Source organism: Sphaerodactylus townsendi, linkage group LG01 (genome assembly GCF_021028975.2).
Source record: "Sphaerodactylus townsendi isolate TG3544 linkage group LG01, MPM_Stown_v2.3, whole genome shotgun sequence".
NCBI classification, from domain to species: domain Eukaryota; kingdom Metazoa; phylum Chordata; class Lepidosauria; order Squamata; family Sphaerodactylidae; genus Sphaerodactylus; species Sphaerodactylus townsendi.
The window spans coordinates 48755570-48781243 of record NC_059425.1 but is presented as its reverse complement, the minus strand read 5'-3'; the positions used below and the strand labels follow the sequence as shown (position 1 = coordinate 48781243).

Below are 25674 nucleotides of genomic sequence, written 5' to 3'. Positions count from 1 at the left end.
TTGTGATTTCATTCACATTGAGTGTACATTCCCTTTGGATTTGATTCTCAAGTACACACACATTCCCTTTGCAGCCACCACACCTTCAGATCAGAGAATCCCTGAAAGCTCTGAAAGTGTGACTTTTCCTCCACAGGGGAAGCAAAGGAGATCAGTGTGCACTTAGCTTTCGTCAAGTTTTCTGGATCCTCCTTGCCTTCCCCTGCCCAAACCACATGGTTCCTCCCACTCTTTGGGCCAGGATTTCAGAAAGATCAGAAAGGCTTTCTTGTTTCTTTTCATGCTGAAATTGACAAGAAATTGATATGGTCTAGTAAACTAACACTAGACAAAGACAGCGGGGATGGTGGGAGTGCCAAGTGCAGTGGGGTATCTACCCAGGGACAAGTGGTACCCCTTGTCCCTGGGCATCACTCTTCTGGTCTCGCAGGGGATCCAAAATCAGCCCCCCACGTGACCAGGAAGTCCTGCTGCCTCATTGTTTCATGTGCCTCGACCCCATCTGTGTCAGTCGAGGCACACAAAAACGATGAGGCAACAGGGCTTCCTGCTGCATCCAAGCGCCCTCAACCCCACCCTGGACTCCTCCCTCCCCCCCTCTTCTGGCTGGGCTCCCAGCCGGCAGCCTGCAGTCTCTTCTTACCTCTGGGCAGGCCAGAAGAGACTGCAGTCTTGGCCTTGGAGACCTGCTTTTATAAGCACTGAGACCGAAGGTGGGGCTTGAGGAGCAGGAAGTCCCACCCCTTCCTGCTCCCCAAGCCCCACCCCCCGCCTCAGTGCTTATAAAAGCAGGTCTCCGAGGCTGGGACTGCAGTCTCTTCTGGCAGGCTGCCAGCTGGGAGCCCAGCCATCAGGGGGAGTGGGTGGGGAGTGGGCACCCTAGACCTTGGCCATGTTCATGGTGACATGGGCAGGGTCGAGGGCAGTGGGGGAGCCATGGGGGGGCAGAGCCTGGGGGCATCCTGGGGGCATCCTGGAGACAATTTGTCTCCAGGTGCCATTTACCCCTGGTACACCTCTGGCCAGGTGGCTTCCCTAAATGGAGGTTGCATGAAAACAACAAGTGATGGGTGGGCAAAATGGCTAATCACATTGACACTTTGCAGGAGGAGAATCCTTATGCAAACAATTAATAATACTCAGTGGTGTACCGTCTATGGGGACATGGGGTATCCCATATCCCTGGATGCATACCATTCTATCGTGGGGGGGGGGTGTTGCTGGTCTGGGCTTGCCCATGGCAGGCTCCCAGCCCAGCTCAGTTGCTGCTGCCCCGCCTCTCACCTCTATCGGAGGCCCTGAGCAGGCACACACCTCCAATAGAAGTGAGGAGGTGGCCCAGGAGTCCTGATAGGCTCCTGGCCCAAACCAGCTGCTGCCACCCCACCCCCACCTATATTGGAGGTCAAGAGCAGGTGCATGCCTCCAATAGAGGTGTGTGGGGGCGGCCACAGCCAGCGCCAAGCCAGGAGCCTGTCATGAACAAGGCCTTATCTTTGCCCCTCCCACCTCTATTGGAGGCCAAGCTGGGCGGGGGGGGGCAAAAACAAGGCCTTGTCACTGGGCACGGTTTTATGCCGGTACACCTCTGGTAATACTTTGTTTTGGTCAGACCTTGCCTCAAGTATTGTGGTTAGTTAAACAATTAAGTTTTGACTTATTTATTTATTTTTATTTTTATACCCCACCTTACCCCCAAAGGGCTCAGAGTGGCTTACAATGGCATAAAGCCTAAAATCATACATAAAAATTCACACAAAATCTATAAATAACAATCAATAAAAACAAATCATGAAGCCATATAAACAATCCAGCTAAAAAACCCAGATGGCAAGACATATTGTTTCTCCCACAGGAGGCTCAGGGGAGATATCGTAATCGGGAAACATCTAGCTGGTTTGATGGAAAGGCCTGGCGGAACAGCTCCGGTATACAGGTCCTGCAGAATTGGGCCTGTATGTTACTTGGCAGCATGTTCCACCAGGCCTGGGCAAGGGCCATAAAGGTCCTGGTCATTGTTATAGCCAACTGGATATCCCTTGAGCTTGGAACCACCAGTAGATTCCTCTCCGCTGTCTCTGACAGTGATATTGAAGATGCAGTCCTGCGAGTATGTGGGTCCAAGGCCTTAAAGGTTGACACCAGAACTTTGAAGATGATCTGGTACTCGACAGGCAGCCAGTGTAGATATTCTAGGACCTGTGTTATATGGTCTCTGCTGGCTGCTCCTGTAAGCAGTCTCATGACTGCATTTTGGACAAAGGTAGGCCAACGTAGAGCAAGTTGCAGTAATTTTGCTTGGAGGTGACTGTTGCATGGTTGACTGCGGCAAGGTTGGACTGGGAGAGGTTGGGGGCCAACTGCCTGGCGAAGGATGAAAAATGCAGTCGGGGCTGTTCTTGTGATCTGATCCTCCAATAAAAAGGTAGAGTCCAAGGTCACACCAAGGCTCTTCACTGATGAGGCCAGATGTAGACCTTCACCATCAAAGGCTGGCAGTTGGAAGTTCCCTGACCTCCCCGACCCCCCAACCCAGCCACAGGATCTCCATCTTCACTAGATTAAGTTTCAGTCTGCTTGTTTTCAGCCAGCCAGCCACAGCTTCTAAACAATGCTGGTGAGCATCGGGGGCAGAGCCTGGCTGACCCTCCATTGTAAGGATGTGTTGGGTGTCATCAGCATACTGGTGGCACTATATACCGTAGTTCTGTACCAACTGGGCCAGGGGTCCCATGAAGATGTTAAATAACATTGGGGAAAGGATGGCTTCCTGCAGCACCCCACACCTGATGGGGTGTCGCTTGGATACACACACACACACACACCAATATAATCTGCAGTCCCCAGGCCTGGAGGAAAAGGGTGTCCCTCTAACTCCGGTGTCAGTGTGGCAGTGGACCAGATGTTCATGGTCTACTATGTCAAATGCTGCGGTAATATGTTCAGCTTCTCACTGAATGGATAGATAGCCTGTACTTCCTCTTGTTAAATCTTGTGATCCTTGGCAATATTCAAAATACAAACAACTGGACTCTTTTCTGTGTCAGCTGGAACAACTACACCTTTGTAACTGAGTGTATGAATTGTGCAGAACCTTCTTTAGGCTGGATGTTAAAAGTGTGTGGTGCGCTGAGGGAGAGCAGAGATGATTCTGGAAGCGATCATGATGTTAAACCTTGCATGAAGTTTGCTTGAAAGTGGAGTAAGTCTTATTCCAGTGGTAAAAGGCAAAGGCACTGTGCAAAGTGGCTGTGTTACTTGTGGTTAAGTAGCTAGACTAGGAACTGAAAAGCCAGAGGTTCCTTTCTTTAGTCAGGAACCCTGGAAGGAGCCTTGGGCCAGCTACTGATGCTCAGTCTGGTGTACTTCCATGGTATGTGAACGTTTGCAGCACAACACCCTGAATCTTACCAATGCCTAGAACTGTATGTCGTATCCTCTGGGACTCCCTTCCTACAACCACACCCATCCAATTTCACTCCCGGTGAGTGCCAGGCTAGTTTGAGGAGGCGTGGCAGCACTGGCTCCGCCCATTTATGTTGTGGCTTCTGTCGGTGCCTTTGCGGTACCCGAGAGGAGTTGCAAGAAAGACCGGCCTTCGGATTTTCTGTATGGCGATCTCCCTGCGCTTGGTGAACGTCACCCCTGACATGATAGTTCACTGCGTGTAAGAGTTAGGTGCGCAGCCCCACAGTCGCCACAATAAACCGAGCTCCCTTTCGGGGCGGTTGCGAAGAGGAGCCTAGGGAAGTGCATGAAAAACGCTGGCTGTTGTCGTGCCTGTGCAGGGCTGAGGTTGCCCAGTCAGGAAGCAAACGGATCCCGCCGGGGCTGCTGCTGCCCCTCGGTTTTGCCGTCCGTGGCCCCCTCCCCGCCTCCCTTTGGCCCGCCCGCAGTTCACTCCGTTGACCTCCTCTCTCTCCGCAAGTCCTGGAAACTTGCTGGGCGGGCGGGGCGGGGGCGGGCCCGGAGCCGGGCGCCCAGCTTGCCCATTGGAGGCCGAGCTGTCGGCTTGAGCAGCCGGAGGCCGAGCCCGGGACTGCCCCTCGCGGTGGCCGGCCAGAGCTGGACGTTTAAGAGGGAGCCCTTGGCGCGCCTCTGCCTCAGTCGCTGGCGCACCAGCAGCAGGAGCCGCCCGCCCGCTCACTGCCCCCTCCCCGCCCCTCTCTCCCCTGAGCCGGCTGTACAATCCTCGGCAGTGTCCTGAGACTGTATAGTCCGCTCGGGGGCGGCGCGGCCGGGAGTGCAGCAGCCTGGCAACAACTTCGCGCCGGGGAGGACGCGCGATCGAGCAACCTGTCCGGCCGGCGCGGGAGCGCAGCAGAGACACAGAGACGCGCGCAGAGGAGAACCGGCCCAGCCCAGCCCAGCCCAGCCTGCACCTATCAAAGGCCTCCCGGGACCTGCCCGCCCTCCCTGCCTCCGTAGCCAGGCCCCCTTGCCTGGGACCTTAGGCGCCTGGGCTTCGTTTGCCCACACGAGCCCTCCTGCTGCTGCCTAGCCTTGCACCTGGCTTACCCAGCCGCCGCCACTTCCACGATGACAGCTGAGAAAGAAAAGAAGAGGTAAGAGGGACCAGGCGAGGCAGGGATGCCCCGGAACGAAGAGCTGCTGCTGCTGGCCCCAACCTTTTCCCCTCTGGGTGTCATGAAGAAAAAGTCCTCCGCGTCTGGCTGAGGATCTCTTGCTCAAGTCAGCAGGATCTGAAAGTTTGTTTCTGAGTATGCGTGTAACGACTTTGGACGGGAGTTGGTTGGACGGGGAGGCCCCGGCGAGGATCTGGGTAGAACCGCCATCTGATGTAGCCGCTGGGGCCAGCCCCTAAACCCTTTTGTTTTGATAGCAAACTGTCAAGGCTGGTTGGAAAGGAGAACCGGTTGTTGCTTAGTGGAAAATGCAGAATTCACTCATTAAAGTTTTATAGGTTTTTTTTTAAGGTGGGTGTGATCCTGCATTAGTTAAGCACATGCTGCTATAGTCAAATCAACCAGAGGTAGCTGTTAAATTGCTCGGATCTCTTAAATATATATATATGCTTGGATCTCTTAAATATAAATATATTATGAAAAAAAATAATCCAATGGTTGTCTCATAGCTGAAATCCTTGGGGTTTAAACTTAATTTCCCCTCCATGTTAACGGATCAGTGGAAGCTGAGGGGAATGCCAGTTCGTTAATTCTTTTCGGAATGTGCGTCTGTTGTGCTTTCCCGGATGCCTGGATTTGTTCATTTCCAGCTTCTGGGCTCGTTTGATTGGCACTCAAGGGATGCTCCCAAACTTGGAGGAGAAAGCCCTTGCTGATTCCAAAGCTAGTATATTGAGGGGGAAATTCCTGATATGGATTTGGTGGACGTCAGAGAGTGATACTTATAAGGACTGGACAGCTGCATCTTTTGGGAGATGTTTGTGGGAGTACAGAACTGCAGAGAGAAAGCTTTTCTGCAGAGATGGAAGAGCAATTTTCATGACGATTTTGCATCAGCCCCAGCCCATCTCCCCTTGGATGGCCACTGGATCCAGCCTAAATAAAGTCTGTCTAACTCCTCTGAGTCTCCTCAGTTTTAATCTGGGGGTCCTTTGTGCAAATTGGACTTTTCCACATTTCCTGAAAGCGTCCTCTGAGCCTTTTTGGTTTGGAAAAAAAGGAGACTAAGGTTGCAGTCATAGAATAAAGACTACTTGAAAATCTATCAGATTGGATGCAAAGGGAGGCTATCAAATAATGCATGCTGTGGAAAAATTGAACAAGCAGCACTTTAGACACTAATAAAACTTTTCCCATCAAAGTACTGCTGGATCCTGTAACTTTGCCACAACTGACTGCCACCCATCAAGAATTATTAGCCTGATGTGCAGAAAATGCCCTGAACCTGCTGCCAGTCAGCTCCATGGAGTCACCCCTAAATCTTGTAGGTGGGAGGAAGATAAATTTCCTCCTCTTCTTATAAGATCAGAATCTTTTGGGGGGGGGGGGTTCACTGATTATTAATAGATTCAAGCCAGACAGAAAGAAATACTTTTTGCACGCTGTGCATAATTAACCTATGAAATGTGCACATACAAGATGCACTGATAGTCACTGGCTTTAAATGGGACAAATTCAAGACCTGTTCAGCGCTACATATCATGACAGCTGAATGAAATATCCATGTCCAAAAGCAGCTGTCGGGGGAAGCAGCAGCAGACATGGGGGGCTTGTCTTCATGCCCCCTGCTTGTTGGCTTAGGGGGAGGCCATCTTATTAGCCAGTGTGGGAAACAGGGTGTTGGACTCGGTAGACCAGAGATGGTGAACCTTTTGAGCTCTGCGTGTAATGCCTAACTGGACTCTGCAGGCCCGTCACCCCACCCCCACCAAAAGAGAAACAATTCCTTACATATTCATTTATTTATTTTTAAAAAAATACAGTGCATGTGGGGTTCCGTGTGTTATAGAAAGTAATGTCCAATAATTACAGAAATGACTCAGACTCAGAAAGGGAGAATAGTTGTTGCCTGGTGTTGGTGAATACTGGTGTGTCACCCAAAACGTGGTGGCATGTCATCTTGTACACTTGTACAAACCATCACTGGGTAGTCCTTGCCGGGTTCCAGCAGGGCTCTTCTGTTCATGTTCTTCTCTGGAGACAGAGAAAGGAATTGTGGATAGATGGGGGTCTTTCGGACACAGCGGTCTCTGCACGGTATAGGAGAAAAGCCGCCCGCCCGCCCGCCCTTCCTGCCTTCTCTCCCAGCAGGACAATCCTCTGGGTGCCAACCGCAGGCTCTGTCCCCTGACAGAGTTCTAGAGGCAAAAGAAACGACTACTACTCCGGGTGCAACGCCGCATAATCCGACCCGCTTCGAGAACGTCCCCTGGGTTTCCTTGGGTTAATCCCGTAGATCGAGGATTGGAGGGAGGCCGAAACATGCTCCTCGGCCCCGATCCTCACACCTCACCTCCCGAGTGCTGCTTCTGCCTTTCGACTTGGGGAGGATTCCACTTGGGGGGCGGGGGGGGGGGGTCTGCTGCCGCGCCTTGAATGGGCGCCGTGGGCAGAGCGCTGGCCGTGAAAGTGGCCGTCCTGCAAGCAGGGCGGGCGGAGAGACTCGGGCCCGGAGTGGGCGCTCCGTTTGCCAGCTGGGCTCCCTCCGGCTGCTGGGCGACCAGATCGCTTTGGGGGAGGCTTTTCAGGGGCTGGGAGTCCATCCTGGGTGCTGCTGATCGAGTGCAAGGAGGGGGCGAGTGGGCTCGGATTGATGGCCTTGGGAGGGGTCAGGCCGCAGGAGGTTAGAGGGTTTGTCCGGATTGCACAACCCACCTTCTCAATCTTCCTTTAACCCCCCTCCCTTTCTTGCATCATCTGAGAAGCTCCCAGCCTTCCGTTGTGATTTCTTCTCTCCCCTAAAACTGTACAAACAGAAGTTTACGGTCCATCCGCTAATGAAGCCGAGGAAAATGATTCTCGTTTTCCATGTACTAAGACCTCCTTAGGCACAGTCACACAAAAATCACTTAGTGCATCTTAGTTTTAACTTTTCATTCATCCTTTCGCACTCTGCTCCTTGTAGATCTGCTTAGGATGAGGAGAACAAAGGAAAGGCCAACCTGGATCAGACCAGTGGTCCATTTTGACTGGTATCCTGCCCTTTATGAAAGGTTTACTGTCTCTGAATGCAGGGGTTCTCTTTATCCACAGAAGCCAGGACTTGGGAGTGTTTGATTGGGCATGTGTGTGTGGGTGTGTGTGTGTGTTATAAATATAAATTACTATGATATCTAACATATTCACCTGAATCCTAACCATGCTACTAAAGAAGGTCTTCAGTGCAGTTTCACTTGCTGAAATCAGTGGGAGTTCTTAACACTAACTGAATCATACCCAGTGGGAATCCTCCATCTCATCCACTTGTAAAAGGCTGGTTTAAGAAGGAAAGACTGTAACAAAGCAGATTACATGGATTACGTACATGTGTAGGTGATTGTTACATAAATATTTATTCTGGTTACAGGTTTGGCACAAAGTATACTGTGCTGTATCTCAGGATGAGTGAGAAATCATGTAATTGAGAATTTTTTTGGTAACGTCATTTTAGGCAGTGTTAATATTGCAAAATCAAGGCTGGATAAAGATGTCTGTAAGGTTCATCTTTTTTTTAACAGTTCCATTTGCAATGATTGTCTTGTTCCTATACAGTTTACAAGCATTTCCCAGAGATTATTATGATTCTCTGTGTGTTCTTTTAGAGTCTACTACGAGTTAAACCATAACATAGAAAGATCCAGAACTGCAGGTTTTTAAATATTGTAGCCAATATAGTGTTGTTGTTTTAGAAAAGGTAGTCAATAATACATTCTTCATTGTACTTAAGCACAAATGAGTCTGTTGTTGATCTGCCAGTAAATCGATTCAGCAATAATCAGAGCCATCAATTCCAGTTTAACTAGAATTAACCATCAATTACTGCCCCAGCTTTCCTCAGCCCCTCCCCAGGGCTCCAGTTGCTATCTGAATTAATTTTAGATGGGGTGGCGATGGAAATGTTTCTTGAACACAGTGTACTGGGCCTTAAACTATTCTATATTTTGACACCTTTATGTAAACTTCTGTAATATGTAACTCCCCCCCCCCCCAAAAAAACCCCACTGTACTTTACCAGTGTATGAATTATTACATTGTATGCTATTGGTTCTACCATATTACTCGTTTTGTTTTGCAGTGCTTCTGGTATTCTGTCCAGAGAATGAACTGTTGTGCAGTAGTCATATTATGTCATCCATCTCGTGGTGTGAGCTAAATGTATAACAATGCACTTCTAAGAACATGTTCCTGAGAATAAGACCACTGAATATACCTGAGGAGGATTCTGAGTAGACCTCCTTAGGATGGCACTGTGAAACCTGTATCTGTTATAAGGACTGGGTAAATGCCTTTGCAAAGTGTCAAACACACAACACAAAAGGGCCACATCAACTTAGAATGGAGACCCAGTTGGAGTCATTGCCTTATTATTGAGCCACAGTGATTCTGGAGGCGTATACATCATTCTTTTCCCTCACTGAAGTGCATAACTTGGTACAATCAAGTCAAACCTCTTTGGGTATCTGTCCATGTGCATGTTTGGTGTGGTCTGCTGATGAAGATGAATAGTCATTTAATAAACTGGTATAACATGATGGAACATAGATTAATATTAAGGTCCCAGTTCTCTCAGATAACCTGTAAAATATCAGGTGGCCATAGATAAGTCATAATTGTTCAACCTCTGTTCCTTTCCTGTAATATGGAGGGAGAATAGCTGCTCCATCCCACAAAGATTTTCAAAGGATTGCTGATGGAATGTATGCAGAACACTCTGAGCTCTTAAAAAATTGATGTATAAATAAAAATTATAAGGGGAAAGCTCCATGTGCACATCAATCTGTCGCAATTTCCTAACAAGTTGTGGATATTTTTGGTTGACTAGTCAGACTTCAAAGCAGATAAATAAAATTTAATCAAATCTGGATAGTTCCAAAACATGTTGCTGTCTTCTTTAATATCCACCAAAAGATACGTTAAATTTACAATTCAATAAAAAGCTATCATTCACTGGTGGTAAGAAAGAAGCCATTTTTTTAAAAAAAAATGACTTCATAATCATAGCAATACACTAGCCTTAACATTATCAAAATTTAAATAAGTGTGTGTTTCATTTTTAGTTTTTCTAAAAGAGAACTGATCCTCATCAATGTAGTCTAATTTTCTATAGATCTTTGAGTTGATGCAGCTTTTCAAGTTGTTTACATTCATTTACTCCTGGAGCACAGGCCAAAATTCAGCACTTTGGAAACTTCCATTAACATGAAAAGGATTTGCTTGTCAATCAAATACAGAATTGCCAACCTCCAGGTGGAGCCTGGAGATCTCACAGTATTACAACTGATCTCCAGAAGACAGAGATCAGTCCTCCGAAATACCCCACTGAGGACCCTCCCCAGGCTTCGTCCGTCAAATCTCCAGATACTTCCCAACCCAGACCTGGCAACTCCGAGTTTAAGCACACTGATTTCAATGTTAGATGGCTATATCTATGCATGGGGTTGGACTATTAAAGTCTAATTTTGTTAGATTGTGCCCTGCTAGTGAAATGACAGGATTAGGCCCTGAAAGCCACCATCAGATTCCACGACCAGGGAGGGCACTGATTTATTTAGCATAGTCTGTTATCAACGGCAAACAAACTAGGTGAAGGTCATATATCTTTACTGGGCCGGCTTTTGTTGGTAGAAACTTTTGAATAACAATGATGTATTGAAACCTTAATTGCTAATAAAAGATAGAGAGCTAATGATCAGCTGTATAAGAGAATTTGTAACATGAATAATTGCTTGAGATACGCACACACAGAGAAGGACAAGCAAGAACCACTCAGTTCTTTAATTGTTGGGGAATTGTCCATACATGCATGGAAGATAATCAGGCAGTAGAAGAACTCTGAAGGCCCAAGGGAAAAATGTTTTTACAGATTTGTATCCAAAGTTTTCAATGGAAAAACTGAGAAATTTGGAACTTGGAAGTACTGAAAAAAATTTTTTGAATTATTTTATCTTTTTGAATGCGTGAACTGCTTCTGTTAAATATTTTTTCTTACTGAAAAGTTTTTAATTGAGGAATTTTTATATAAGACAATCAACAGCATTAGATAAGGATAATTTCTGTGTATACTGTGAATACATACAAAATATTTTCAATCACAGGATAACTCCTGTGAACTATTTTTAGTTAAACTGAAATGCTTCTCAAGGTACACTTTTTCTTGTTCCAAATAGATAGCATGAAAAGTTCTGAGGATTTTTTTCCCAAATTTGTTTAGGAGGCGAAATTGGGTAATTTAAAGGAATACTGAAAAAGAACTATTTTTCTTTTAGAATAAATGAAATGCGATTAGAGTCAAGGTTCTACACCAAATGCATTTATTATATGAAGGTTTTTAATCAGGCAAATTCTTGTTTTCACAATACGCATGGCAGCCAGTGTAAGAACAGCTTTTTTGATCTTGATGGTTTTCAAGGATAGCAGAAGTGTAAAGTAGAGCCCCATTTATAAAATATTACCATGGTCACTTGGGGCACTGGAATTATTGGTGCAGTTTTGTCCCTGATTTTGTGATACAGCTGATCACTGCAAATACTGATGGGTGGGGTAGGATATAGGCATGTCCCTTCATGCTTTAGCATTTGATATTTGTTCACACACTGAATGATTAAAACTCTCTTGCCCATTCTGGGTAATCCTTTGATAACATCACTAAATGGGTATTGTGATGATGTGATCAGACCCTAATTAAAGTAAAGGGAAGAAGAAAATAAAACACTGAACACCGTTGGCCCTGGGGTCTGCCAGGGTAATTCTAAGAACATTTTCTTGGGACTAAACCCTTTGAGTACAGTTCCAAGTGGACCTGTGTAGGATAGAACTATACTTTGCCCCACCATTTTAAAATTCTCATTTACAAGTAACAACTAAATGTTAGTTCTTCAATATCTTTTTTTAAACAAATCACATTGCCACAGTGGTGATTTTGTTTCAGTGAAGAGCAAAAAATACATGAATAAAAGGGCACGTGTATCTTCTGCAGTGTTATCATAAGCTGAGTTGCACCCTTCAAAGTCCATAAACATCAATGGGCATAGAAGGGTGTAAGTCTTGTGCTTAACAGGAGAACAATGTAAGCCACTTTGGGTCCCCGTTGGGGTGAAAAGTGGGATGTAAATACAGTAAATAAAACATTAATAATAGAATAAATACATTATGTGGTGTGTTTGATAAAGTTTCTTCTTCAATTGTAAGATGATCAGTCATTAAGTAGCTGCTGGTATATAACAGGGGAGGTTGGTATAGCACACTACAGGGCATCTTCCATAACCCCATATTCTGTGGGGCTCTTGTAGCTTTAATATGTCTGGTTGTATGTATTGTTATTAGTTTGTTTTTTCAATTTCTATCTTTTCCTGACCAAGCTCAGTTTCAGGGTTGCTAGCAACAAATTTCAACAATTTCAAAATCATATACCATGTACAAATTATAGTTAAACCCATTAATTTCTATTAAAATTCTAATATTGCCCTTAAATCTTATAACAGTAACAGGAGACCAGTTAGATAGGACAAAAAGGAGGGACAGAAAGAGGAAGGGAAATAGAGGGTACCCAGGGCAGGACAAAATATGGGGAATAAAAGTAAGTAAGGCTGGGATAGATGCAGTGGTGGGATTCAAATAATTTAACAACCTGTTCCGGTGGTGGGATTCAAATAATTTAACAACCGGTTTCAAATAATTTAACAACGGTTCCGGTAGTGGGATTCAAATAATTTAACAGCCGGTTTCGGTGGTGGGATTCAAATAATTTAACAACCGGTTTCGGTGGTGGGATTCAAATAATTTAACAACCGGTTTCGGTGGTGGGATTCAAATAATTTAACAGCCGGTTTCGGTGGTGGGATTCAAATAATTTAACAGCCGGTTTCGGTGGTGGGATTCAAATAATTTAACAACCGGTTTCGGTGGTGGGATTCAAATAATTTAACAACCGGTTTCGGTGGTGGGATTCAAATAATTTAACAACTGGTTCTGCTGAAGTGGTGCAAACCTGCTGAATCCCATCACTGGGTAGATGATATGAAGGGCCATCAAGTCACTTCTAACTTACGGCAACCCTATGAATGAATGGCCTCCAAAATGTTCTATTATTGACGGCCTTGCTCTGGACTTGAAATCTGAATGCCATGACTTCCATGATTGAGTCAATCCATCTAATATTAGTGCTTTTCCTTTTTCTGCTGTCATCAACTTTTCCTAGAGGTATTGTCTTTTCTAGTGATTCTTGTCTTCTCATGATATGATGTGTCTGGTTAGAGCCCTAGAATGTTCTGAAATAAAAGATTCCTGTTGTGGCCCAGTGAAGAATCTTAAGAGTGGGAAATTAGAATATTCACCCTCCAAAATCTCCCCATTTAGTACTTATATATATAACCACTCAGAGCCTTGATTGGATTAATTTTCCTTCCATGCTCCTTCTTTCCTATGACTGACTCATAATGCCAGGGACGTAGGTAAAGATTTTTTATGGGGGGGGGTTCAGGGGTGGGGCCACACCCCCACCCACCCCTAGCACATGGCCACGCCTCCCCAAGCCCCGCCCCTGGCCTAGCACTTATAAAAGCAGCTCTCCGAGGCCGGGGATGGCAGACTCCCCTGCCCTGCCCCCCCCTCCCCTCTGGGCAGAGGCATAGAGGGAAAATGGAGCCTGGTGCAAAATCTGAGTTTTACGTCCCCCCTCCCGCCCCAGGCAGCTGCTGTGATGCTGGAATCCACCCCCAAACAGCATCACTTTCAATGGCATTTAAACTAGAGAGCCCAAATTCTCCTTTTAAATCCACCTTAAAGGGAGAATCTGGGGCCCCTAGTTAAACAACATTGAAAGTGATGCTGTTTTGGGGTGGATTATCCCCCACCCTGAAACAGCATCATTTCAATGTGGCGTAGTGGTTAAGAGCAGGTGCATTCTAATCTGGAGGAACCAGGTTTCCCTGCTCTGCCACTTGAACTGTGAAGATTTATCTGGGGAATTCAGATTAGCCTGTGCACTCCCACACATGCCAGCTGGGTGACCTTGGGCTAGTCACAGCTTTTCGGAGCTCTCTCAGCCCCACCCACCTCACAGGGTGTTTGTTGTGAGGGAGCAAGGGCAAGGAGATTGTGAGCCCCTTTGAGTCTCCTACAGGAGAGAAAGGGAGGATATAAATCCAAACTCTTCTTCTTCTTCTAAACTGAGGACCTCAGATTCTCCCTTTAAATCCATGCCGAAGAGGGTGGATTTGAAACGAGAATCTGGAAAAATTTGGGGGGTGCCTCCTGTCAGGGGTGCAATTGTTAAGCTAGAAGCACCAAACTTTCAGGGTATCTTTAGGAGTCTCTCCTAATGATACCACCCAGGTTTGGTGAAGTTTAGTTCAGGGGGTCCAAAGTTATGGACCCGCAAAGGTGTAGCCCCCATCTTCTATTAGCTCCCATTGAAAACAATGGAGGATGGGGCACTCCCTTTGGGAGTCCATAGCTTTGGACCCCCTGGACCAAACTTCGCAAAACCTGGGTGGTATCAGTAAGAGACTCTCCTGATAATACATCCCAGGTATGGTGAAGTTTGGTTCGGGGGTCCAAAGTTATGGACCCGCAAAGGTGTAGCCCCCATCTACTATTAGCTCCCATTGAAAACAATGGAGGATGGGGCACTCCCTTTGGGAGTCCATAGCTTTGGACCCCCTGGACCAAACTTCACAAAACCTGGGTGGTATCAGTAAGAGACTCTCCTGATAATACATCCCAGGTTTGGTGAAGTTTGGTCCAGGGGGTCCAAAGTTATGGACCCTCAAAGGTGTAGCCCCCATCTTCTATTAGCTCCCATTGGAAACAATGGAGGATGGGGGCACCCCCTTTGGGAGTCCATAACTTTGGACCCCCTGAACCAAACCTCACCAAACCTGGGTAGTATCATCAGGAGAGTCCCCCAAACAATCCCTGAAAGTTTGGTGCAGCTAGCCCAAACAATGCGCCCCCTGCAGGCCAAAAACCTAAAAAGCACTAAAATGTTTTTAAAACCCACAAACGGGTGGGCAGAGCTTCAGACATGAATGGGGGGGGGTTTCAAACCCGAGAACCCCCCCCCCCTTACTTACGTGCATGCATAATGCTCACAACATTCTGCCCCTTCTGAAGAATTTTCATCCCTCCTTAGGCTTGGTTTTTTTTCCTTTTGGTTAATTTATCATATTTTTCTGCACCACTGGGAAATGTAGAGATCCTGACCTTGTCTATGGGTGGCTGTGTTGTGTTTCTTAATTCACAGAGGGCAAGAAAGTTTACTTTTGGGTTCTTTGTGTTAAGTGAACCTTTGATGGTGTGGAGGGGCCATCTAGCTAGAACAGAAAGGCAAAGTCATGAAAGTACACTGAACATGTTTAGTTATGTAATGTTGGCTATTGTCTAGACCCTAACTAAAATTACCAGATGTCTAGGACGTCTTGGGGCGGATTTCCTGTTTTCCTTTTATATATTCTCTTCCAGTGTTCTGAGAATATCACAGATGAATTGTTGAAAAGTCTTGCTTTTTCACTTAGTCCCAGTGTGCTCTTAAAAAGTAATTAAGCATTTTGAAGTTGATGTTATCAAAGGCATTTACAAGGCCAAGTAGATTGTTGTTTTGTCTATTAGGAACAAAGCATTAATTTTGGTTGGTTAAATATTCAGTGTCATGAATGTTAGATGGAGCGAAAAGACTTGCATTCAGTAACTCTTTGCATTATTAGTGCTATTATCTGGGAAGGGGAACGTCTCTCTGATTAAAGTGGATGAAGGTTTTTAGTGCTTATGTTACCTTAACTGGGAACACAAATTACTATGAATAAAAAGCTTGTGTAAGTAAAAGGAATAGTCTGATAATACTGAGTCAGAAGCTGGCAATCATGACCGTTGCCTTGTTAGAATTTAGTGAGACTGATACTCAGCTGCTCTTTATTTTGTTCACTGTATTTTCTGTAAGCCAATATCTGAGCAGTCATGCATGTTTCTGGAAGAGTGGCCACAGGAAAAAATGAGGATGATGCAATATGGATGGATTTGAGCACAAACAGACCTTTAATTGCCCCAACCCCTGTAAGTCACAATCCAAATTTTGTCAAAATGGCAGGAAGAAGGAGAGAAGAGAAAGGGATTACGTCTTGAACAGAATACATGCATATGCAGTTGCATATAATGTTTATTTAAGAGTTTGGCATTGCTCTTCACAGAAGAACTGTCACTTTAAGAGACTGAATTAAACTTGACTAAAGTCTCTTGCATGCAGGTTTGCACAAAGGAATGTTGTAATGGTGGTAGTGAAGCTCCTGGCATTAATTGTCAGATTCACTCTAATACCGTAGCTGGGTACATGGAGAATAGTCTTTAGCTGCTGTTGGCTGAACCAGTCAGATAATTGCAGACTGGTTAGGGCAGCAAGTGTAGCTGACAGAGACTCATCCTGTCACAGTAGATAGTCCTGGGTTAGATGGATCAGTGGTCTCATCCATGTTAAGATCATAAACTCTTGAGTACTGCAACATGGCAGTAAAGTCACTTATGCTGGTAAAAACACAAAAGATCTTGTGGGAATCATTGTTCTTATTAAAAATGAAACCTTTGTTGTTGCCTCATTTTCCTCTAATCTCAGTTGAGCAGGATTAACTGGGCTTGAATACTACCTTGTGACTGGCAAAATGGGCTAAAGCAGTGAGGTGTGCAGTTTGATTCGCTTTAGTATTCAGAACCTAGAGTGGGCTGAAAGTGATTATCATATTTCATTAGCAGTCTTCGAAAATCTTCACTGCTGCTTTCAGTCTGTCCCATGTTCTATAGAGTTAACATAGAGTTAAGATTGCTTTGATTGAATGTGGATGGCTGACCTGTCAGAAAGGTGCTCTTGAACTTTTCTGTACAATCAGAGGTTTGCTTGGGGTTGGAAATGTCTTGGACTAGTCTCTGCAAAAGTATAGCTGAGTTAGAAATTGTGGAACAGTGTTGCTGCTGGCCAAAGTGAATGATTCGTTGTGTATTATTTTTTTTTTGTCTGAGGCAAAATTCATAAACAATTATTTGTTTGATTTTTTTAAAAATCCAAGCAACTTTGCAAAGTAACCAGTTGGTTAAAAAAAAATCAAAAACAAATTAGCCATTTTTGCTGCATGCCATTTTTGCTGCATCAACATCCTGAGAGACATACTAAGCTCTTTTTAGTTTGCAAAGCAAACAAACAAAACCCTCACCTGGTTACCTGGAGGCAATTTTTACTTTCTACAGAGGAGTATATGAGTAATTATTTACAAGACCAAACTCAAGTGCTAATTTCTCCATTCATTCCAGTTATTTCACTTAACCATGGAAGCTTTTCATTTCAGTAATATTGTGGCCAATATTCCAGGCCTGCACTGTGTGTGTAAGTGCCTTGTTCTGCAGCCTTGACTGCATTCATATTATCAGCACAAGCCACTTCCCAGACTGTGCTGCATCACAGCCATACCACGTCTCCATATAAGATGTGCCTGAATTGTAAGAGGCTGTGTCGTTATTCATCCCCCTATCAGTAACATGGGAAGGGCATTCTGCTGAAAATGGGTGGAACAAATAACTTAAGTATCTGTGTCCCTTTTATAATGCTTTCAGTGAATCACTCTAAAACAGAGAAGAGAAAATAATGACAGAGCAAACATAGGTGTTGAATTCATCAAACAGATCAAGACAAAGAACACCATGTGTTCTTTCACATCTTCAGTCCATTCTAGCTTTTCTTTAATGGATTGGATCTAAAAAAGAATCAGCAGGGGACACATACCAATGTGGATTTCCCTCCACATTTCCCTTCTCCTAGTAACCCCAAAGACCTCTGAGAAGCTGATGCTGGGGGCTGTAAGACCTGTGGGGCTGCATTAAGAAGTGGGAGCCTGGTGAAATTATGCATTATGTTTATGTATTTCTATTTTGCTTTTCTAACTGATTGGGGACTGAAAGTGACTGTTCATATAATTTCTTCCACCCAGTCCATTGTTTCCTCCAACCAGGACAGAACCACATCTTCACATATCCTTGGGTTCATACTCACTGTATATAATAGAGTATTTGCCTGTTTGAGTTGCTAGTGGCCAGGCTGCATCCCACATGCATACATATCCCCGATGGTTCATTTTTTTCTCACTAAATCTAAATTTGCTGACACTCCTGTCAAAGTTTGTGAAATCTGGAGATGATCTGGGTACTTGAAACAGTTACCCCAAGCATTCTGTACTATCCCTCTGAGCTCTGGTTTTCTTGGTTTACCAAGGAGCTAGAGGTAATGAAGTAATCTAGGAGATAGGTCACAAGTGGAGAAAATCTCTGGATGAATACAATGGAACACAGACTAATAGCAGCCAGATGTGTTGCCTTCTCTGCCATGATTGTATCTACAAAGCCATCCTGCTGAGCTGTCTTCAAGTTCGAGGGAGCTGTTCCATCTCATCCCTAATGATGTCAACTTAGAACATTCGGAAACTCACTAGGACACTTTTACTAGACATTTTACAGAAAAATTGCAGTAACCTAGACTGTACAGATTCAGAATAGCATAATGTCCAGTCACACTTGCTCAGGTGGATTCCAGTTATTGCAGCCCATGGATTTAGGCAAGCTGCTTGAAGAAATCCAGCCTTCTCCTTCAGTACTCATCCTTTATACACTGTGGAATTGCCACCTATAGCTGGATAGGATTGCCTGGGTGAATGCTGGCGGTCGTGAATGCTGGACATGTTGAATTATCAAATCCTCCCTGAAGAAGTTGTCCCTGGGTATATTTACTGTATACATTACAGTGGAACAATCTGCTTCCTCCTTTATATTTGTAGCAGTTGGTTTAGTCTTAAGGGGTGAAGTCTTCTCTTCGTTCTGTTTGCTAGCTAGAAGAGTGGTGAACTGAATGAGCTCCCTTGTTCTGAAAGCAGTTTGTTGCTTCCCCTGTATCTTTTTGTTAATAAATGGATGCTGCTTTGAGAACACAGTCTCTGCTGTATTGGCCTACAAGCAGGAACCTGAGTGAATACTTTAATCCTGATTTACAAGTGAAAGGGAACACTAAAGGACAAACATTAATTTAATAACCACTGCATAGTGGCAAATTTTTTCTTTGGGGGCAGAGGAATTGAGTGCATGGTGGCTGAGAAACTCCAGGCATTCTTGGGTGAGGCACATTATCTGCATCCATTTCAGTCAGGTTTCAGGCCTGATTTTTAATGACCTTTTCTGGGAGAAACCCGGGGGTGGAGTGCAGACTGTGAAGTCAACCTGCTTTGAAAGTGTTGGTTTGCCATGTATGGAAGTCTGTTAGATCTGTCTCTGCAGATGCAGGCTCAAATCATGACTGCTGTGAGCTGTATGTTTAGTCAGTTTCAGTTGGTGTGCCAGCTGGCCTACCTTCCTTGAGAGGGAAGGTCTGGTCATGGTTAATTCAGTTTGATCAGCATCATCCACCTCTTTTTTTAGTGCTCTAGTTGGTCTGGGGTGCAGGAAGAAGTCAAAGAAAAACCAGGACTGGCAAATGGTATTGTTTGTAATGGAGGAGAGACACCAATACGGTATAGAAGCAAACCTGGAGCAAAACCCAATGCAGAAAAACCCCTTGTGAACGTGATTTACATCCAGTGGAACAAAGTGCAATAGTGAAACTATTGGAGCATTTGAGTGCTTTTACTTCTCCAACTCCACGTTGGTGTTTTGAGGAACCAGTCTTCATAGCTGAGGATCTGCAGTGCAGAAGCACTGGATTAAATAAATTTAGTGTAATCCTACACCAAGTTATAAACACTTCTAAACTCGTTGAAGTAGGTGGACATAGAAATATATACTTCCTTTTAATACTGCACTGTTAAATCTCAGCTTTTGGAGGGCTGGAAAGGTTTTTGCAGTAGTGAAATGGGGGAGTTTTATGACCTTTATACTATACTTGTTCATCTGTCATAATTTGCATTCTGAGGCAGAGATGCCCAACTCAAACCATGCACACACCACTCCCTATCCATACGGCCATGTCCTATCTCAGAATTCCATGCAGTCAATGCTATTTGGGCCATTTATGCTGGATTCTTCTGGCACTAGGGACTGGGTCTGTGCTCCACTGATTTGGGATGAGAGACTGGCCACAATATTCTTAGCTGCAAAGAACAGCATCTGTCTGTGCAAAGAGCAGCATCTTATTTGTGCCATAGCCAGAACCTGAGGTCTTCTCTGGAGTTTGATAACATAATGGTTAATGTAGGCTCGGGCTATACCTGCTCACAGCATGACATGTCTTCCTGGTCTTTTTTTTTCTTCTGCAACAAATGTTCACAATTAGTAACTGTGTGTGCCCAAAAGGAAATGCTATTCAATAATAACGAGCTCAATGGTGTTTAGGTTGTTAGTGTTTTAAAATGCACAATTGTTCACTTAATGTCTAGGCAAACATTTGTTGTCTGACATAAAGGAAGTCTGAAGGTCATATATTCAAGAGGTTCTGAAGTAGTGGCTGTAAATGTAATTGTGTCCCAGTTAACGAACATGACTTGTTTTGATTAGGTTAGTCAAGCATACTGGCAGCGATAAAGGGTGCATGTTCAGTGCACTTTTAATTTTAAATAATGCACTGCTTATTCTCACTCTCATCCTGTATGGAAAGTCCCAGGGCAATTCTCAAAATATTCAGCCTTCAGATAATATTATTTGTTATCAATAAGATCTCACAGCCATGTGTATTGACAATTAGATTATGCTCCAAGTAAGCAAGCCCATCAATCCCATTTTTTTTTCAATATTTTGAAGACCTTGGTGGTACATTCAAAGTGTGGATTTTTATTTGCACTAAATTATAAAAAACGCTTTTAAGACCAACACAATATGTAGTCTTTGCTTACGTTACAGGTCTTTTCCACAGTGCTATAATTAGCAATACAACTAATTTGTAGTCTTCTGCTTACACAAATGTCATAATTTTCATGGCACTCTTGGTAGTATGAAAAATGCCTGTATGCAGTTGAAGAACACGATAGTGCTGTGAATAAGTTAAAAATGAAAGAGGGGTAGGGTGAACCAAAATGCAACTGAAAATTTAAGTGAAGTCTTCAAAAAGAGAGGTGAAAACCTGACTGGCACACAATGGAAGTTACATTCAGTAAGAGTATACAAGAGTATACAAGAATACAAGTAAAAGTATACAAGAATATACAAGAATCAAGGATAGCAAACAGGATCTTGAGACCTAGTGTGGTGTAGTAGTTAAGAACAGTGGACTAGTCTGGAGAACTAGGTTCGATTCCCTACTCCTCCACATGAAGCTTTCTGGGTGACCTTGGGCCCGCCATTGTTCTCTGAGAACACTCAGCCCATATGGAGGAAGGCAATGGCAAACCCTCTCCAATTGTCTCTTGTCTTGGAAACACGACAGGGTCACCATAAGTCAGCTGTGACTTGACAGCACATTCCACCACCGCCAAATAAACTCATGATATAAAATGTGCCGAACACATTTAAAATAGTGTATGAAAGCATGTACTACCTAGACATTATCAGTCAATAGACTGAATATCTGATATAAATATTATATTTCTTGAAAATTTTATAATTATTATATTATTATTATTAAAATAAAAATTGTTATTATTATTATTATTGTAGATTTCACAGCTGCCAGGTCTTTAGCTGGTTGCTGGCCTTCATTACAATTCGAGCCTCACCCAGAGACCTAGGAAGTTGTAATGTATCGGCGTAGTATTTGTGTGGATCCCAGCAGGGCTGCTTCAGAATTTGACCAATGTTAATTTTGTCAATTTGAAGATGTTTCAAGTGCTGCCCTAGTGTTTTCAGGATGGCGCCCAGCGTGCCAATTACCACTGGGACGACCTCAGCTGGTTTGTGCCATAGACACTGAAGCTTGATTTTCAAATCGCGGTATCTAGTGACCTTCTCGTGTTCTTTTTCAGTGACCCTGCTGTCACCAGGGACTGCTATGTTGATGATGGTCACTTTCTTGTCCTTGATCATGGTGATGTCTGGTGTATTGTGTTTCAACACTTTGTCCATTTGGATTCAAAAGTCCCACAGGATTTTGACCTCATTTTCCATTACTTTCTCTGGACAACGTTCCCACCAGTTTTTAGCTGTTCTTATGTTGTAATTCTTCCATAAATTCCAGTGGATCATCTTGGCCACTGAGTTGTGCCTCTGTACTCAGTCTGGGAAATCTTTTTGCAGCAGCTGAAGACATGATCTACAGTTTTGCCAGCTTCTTTGCACAATCTGCATTTTGCATCATCCAAGGATTTTTCGATTCTGGCCTTGGTCGAATTTGTTCTGATGGCTTGCTCTTGAGCGGCTAAAATCAGGGATTCGGTTTCTTTTTTTTTCAGACTTCCAGTTGTTAACCACAGTCAGGTCTTTTCATTGTCCACCTTGTCCTTGATCTTCTCCAGAAATTGGCCGTGTGGAGCTTTGTTGTGCCCGCTTCCAACCCGCATTTTAATCACATTTTTTCTGTATTCTTGTTTGGGTTTCTGGGTCTGCAGCAAATGTCTGTTCTTCACTTCAATCAATGCCTGTTCTTGACTTTCCTTCACATAATCGGCCAGTGCATGCTTCTCCTCTTCTGCTGTTTGCTGTACTTGCAGTAAGCCCCTGCCACCAGATCTCCGGGGAAGGTATAATCTATCAGTAGCACTGCATGGGTGTAAGGCATGGTGCATTGTCATAAGATTATTATTATTATTATTATTATTATTATTATTATTATTATTAGTAGTAGTAGTAGTAGTAGTAGTAGTAGTAGTAGTAATAATAATAATAATAATAATAATAATAATAATAATAATAATAATAATAAACCCTATCCCCAAAGGGCTCAGGGCGGTGTACAGTAAAACCAACACAACAATACAACATAAGATGACAATAAAATAAAAAATACATTACATTAAATACATTTACATTACATTAAAATCCATTAAAACAGTAGCAACCTCATAACTCACAAAATCTCACATTTCAAAAAATGGCGTCCAAACCTCAACTTCACTACTGCAAACCCGCTTGGGAGGGGACCGGCAGATCACCGCAGATGGTATGTCCAGATGGTACGCAGGGCATCAGGAGGGGCGGACCCTTAATATCAGGGTCTACACATAGGTGGCAGGAAAAAAGGGAGCATAATTACCAAGATGGTCTGTGTTTGTCCACAGGAGCAAGTCCATTACCATGGTATGGTCTACAAATGTCTTTTCCCAAATCACATCAAACTTTTACTTTATGACATTGGTGGGTGGTGATGGGTTAAAGTTTGTCAGTGAAGCTTCTGTGCAATCAATGTCATATGTTCCCCATGCCTCATATCAGAGATCAATACGGCTGCTGAGATCTGCACCAGTTGCTTTTTAAAGAGAGCATCATTTGAGGGCAGTTACACAAAGTATGCTTTAAATAGTTCTATCAAGAGGTTGGAAGGGGCTGTGGCTCAATAGGAGAGCATCTGCTTTGCACACAGAATGCCTCAGTTTCTGTCCCAGGCATCTCTAGCTAAAAGGATCAGACAGTCAGTAACTTTAATGACAGCTGCCTGAGACGCTGGAGAACTGCTGCCAGTCAGAGTAGACAGGATGGACCAGTGATGTGACTCAGCTGAAGGTTCCTTATGTTTGCATCTCAGTGGTCAAATTCTGGTTTTTTTTCTATGATGAGGAATGACTGGTGATTCAGCCAATGCTGTCTTGACCTCTTAGTCATCTAGGATGGGGTCCAGCTCTGGATACACTGCTCTGGTTAGACATCACCTAGAGTATTCCATTCAGTCTGGTCACCAGAGTTCAAGAAAGATGTAGGCCGTTTCCGCACGGCCTTTTTATGGCGCCCTGGGGACGGGATAAACGCCGTCCCCAGGGAGCCATTCACACAGGCGGCGCTGCTGCGCTCCCCCTCCCCCAGGGTGGCGTCAGGCCGCCCTAAACAACAACCTTTTAAAGGGTTGTTTTTGCCCCAACAGCGTGTTCCCAGCGGCACGGTGCGAACACGCTGTTTCCCTTCCCCGTCCCCTGGAGGTTGGATGGCAGCGTGGGCGGGGCTTCAGAGGCCAGCAGGCCGACGACGGGGACAAGGTGAGTGGGACGGGGAAGGGGGCAGAGGCGGCTCCATGCGGAGCCGCCTGTCCTCCGCCGGCCTCCCCTGAGGCCGCACGCACCCTTGCGTGCGAATGGCCTCCGCCCCCACACCGGCAGAATTCTAGCCGGCGTGGGGGCGCCTTGGGGGCCGTGCGGAAACGGCCGTAGACAAGCTGGAACATGTCCAGAGGAGGGCAACAAAGATGATGAGGGGTCCCATGAAGAAATATTGAAGGAGCTCAGTATGTTTAAACTGGAGAGGAGATGACTGAGAGGTGATAAGATAACCATCATCAAGTACTTGAACTGTCATATAGAGGATGGTGCAGAATTGTTTTCTGTTGCTCCAGAAAGTTGGACCAGAACCAACAGGTTGAAATTTAATCAAAAGTGTGTTTGGTTAATCTTAGGAAGAACTTCCTGACAGAGCAGTTCCTCAGTGGAACAGGTTTCCTCAAGAAGTGGTTGATTCTCCTTCTTTCGAGGTTTTTAAGCAGAGGCTAGATGGCCATCTGATAGCAATGCTGATTCTGTGGCAGATATTGATAGTGAGGGCAGGAAGTTTTGGAAGGGCAGAAAGCCAGGCAACTAGGCAGCAAGACCAAGGGGAGAGGTGACAAATCACAGACAAACAAGGGAGCAATCATGGTTCGAAAGGTTTCTTCTTCTATGAGTTCTCTTGTTGTTGGTTGCTTCATATTACCACAGACTGTGTCACAATGAAAACATTAAGGTCAATTGTATGGTTCCTGTTTGTGTGAGCATGTATTAACCTGAAGGTTGGAAATAAGAACTGGTAAATTTTTGTTGGGAAATTTAATATTAGTGTCTTAAATGTTAGTCTTTGTTTTCTGGTGAGGAAAAAATGTTAACCTTTGTGGAGTCTTATTGAAATAACTACAATGGGATTAAAAATCTTATTATTTTGAAACTTGCATTTACTCATTGACAGTAATAAGGGCAGCGTTCAGATGCCAGTTTTATACTGCCAACTCATCCTTGAGAGTAAGAGTCTCTCCTGCCTTCTCCTCCCAGCACATAAAATGTAGCATTCAGTTAATGAGACCCTTGGGTCTCATTGAATGTTTGCCTGAGATCTTCATTTCATGCCCAGATATCATAAATATACCTATATAAATAAGATTGCATTTAGGGGCATTCAATGATAGTGTTGCAAAACTGGTTCATGGTAGTAGAATAAAAGTTAAGAGCCACTGTTCTGTGTGATTCAATTCCCAGTGGTAATTGTGGAAGTTTGTGATGTTGTATTAGATACCGAGACCATTTGTTTCATCTTTGTCCTACAAGATAGTTCAGAAGGATCAGTATTAAGTTCTCAGAAACCATGACATCTTAATGCGGGGGAGGGGGTTTTCAGTGTTCTTGAAGGAACAAGTGTGTTCGGACTCAGCTTTCAGTCTTACCACATTGCCTTGGCTTAAATTCAAAAACCACTTTTTAGGTATGCCTCTCTTTTATATAGTCTGTTTGCATAATCCAATTTTCCATTTATGTTTACTACTACCAGTTATTAATCATGGTAATGACTCATAATAACCAAGAAGGTGTGGTTGAAGTATGAGACTTATACTATCTTACAATCTATGATGTTACTTTTTCTTCCATTGCCACCTCCTTGTAACTCCTCTACTAATCAACATGTAATTTTCTGTGCTTTTTTACATAACTTCTGAATGTAATATCTATGTAGAGGTGGAAACCATTGGCTCAGCAAACCCCAATGAACTCAAGCACCCTGACTGTATGTAAGAGATGATTCTGTTGTTGTGATTGTTGATTGGCCCAGATGCTTGCAGTGTGCTTTAATGAAATTCCAAAGGAGCCATTTTCCCCAGGGAGCTGAATCTGTTGTGTGGAGATCAGTTCTAAATTCCAGGAGATCTCCAGGCCTCACATGGAGGATAGCAGCCCCACCTGTACATTTTAATTCCAGGTGCCTAGTTTGTTCTATTTGG

The 25674-nt window shown here is 44.2% G+C and overlaps 1 protein-coding gene across 2 annotated transcripts in view; it reads left to right on the top strand.

The window, feature by feature from the left end:
* The first annotated feature begins 4099 nt into the window (after positions 1-4099).
* EPAS1 (endothelial PAS domain protein 1) overlaps positions 4100-25674 on the top strand; it is a 134228-nt gene continuing 112653 nt past the window's right edge. For both annotated transcript variants that reach the window (XM_048482720.1, XM_048482713.1), the window contains exon 1: positions 4100-4565. In XM_048482720.1, coding sequence (XP_048338677.1) covers positions 4540-4565 — 26 coding nt within the window. In that variant the 5' untranslated portion in view covers positions 4100-4539. The remainder of the gene's footprint in view (positions 4566-25674) is intronic.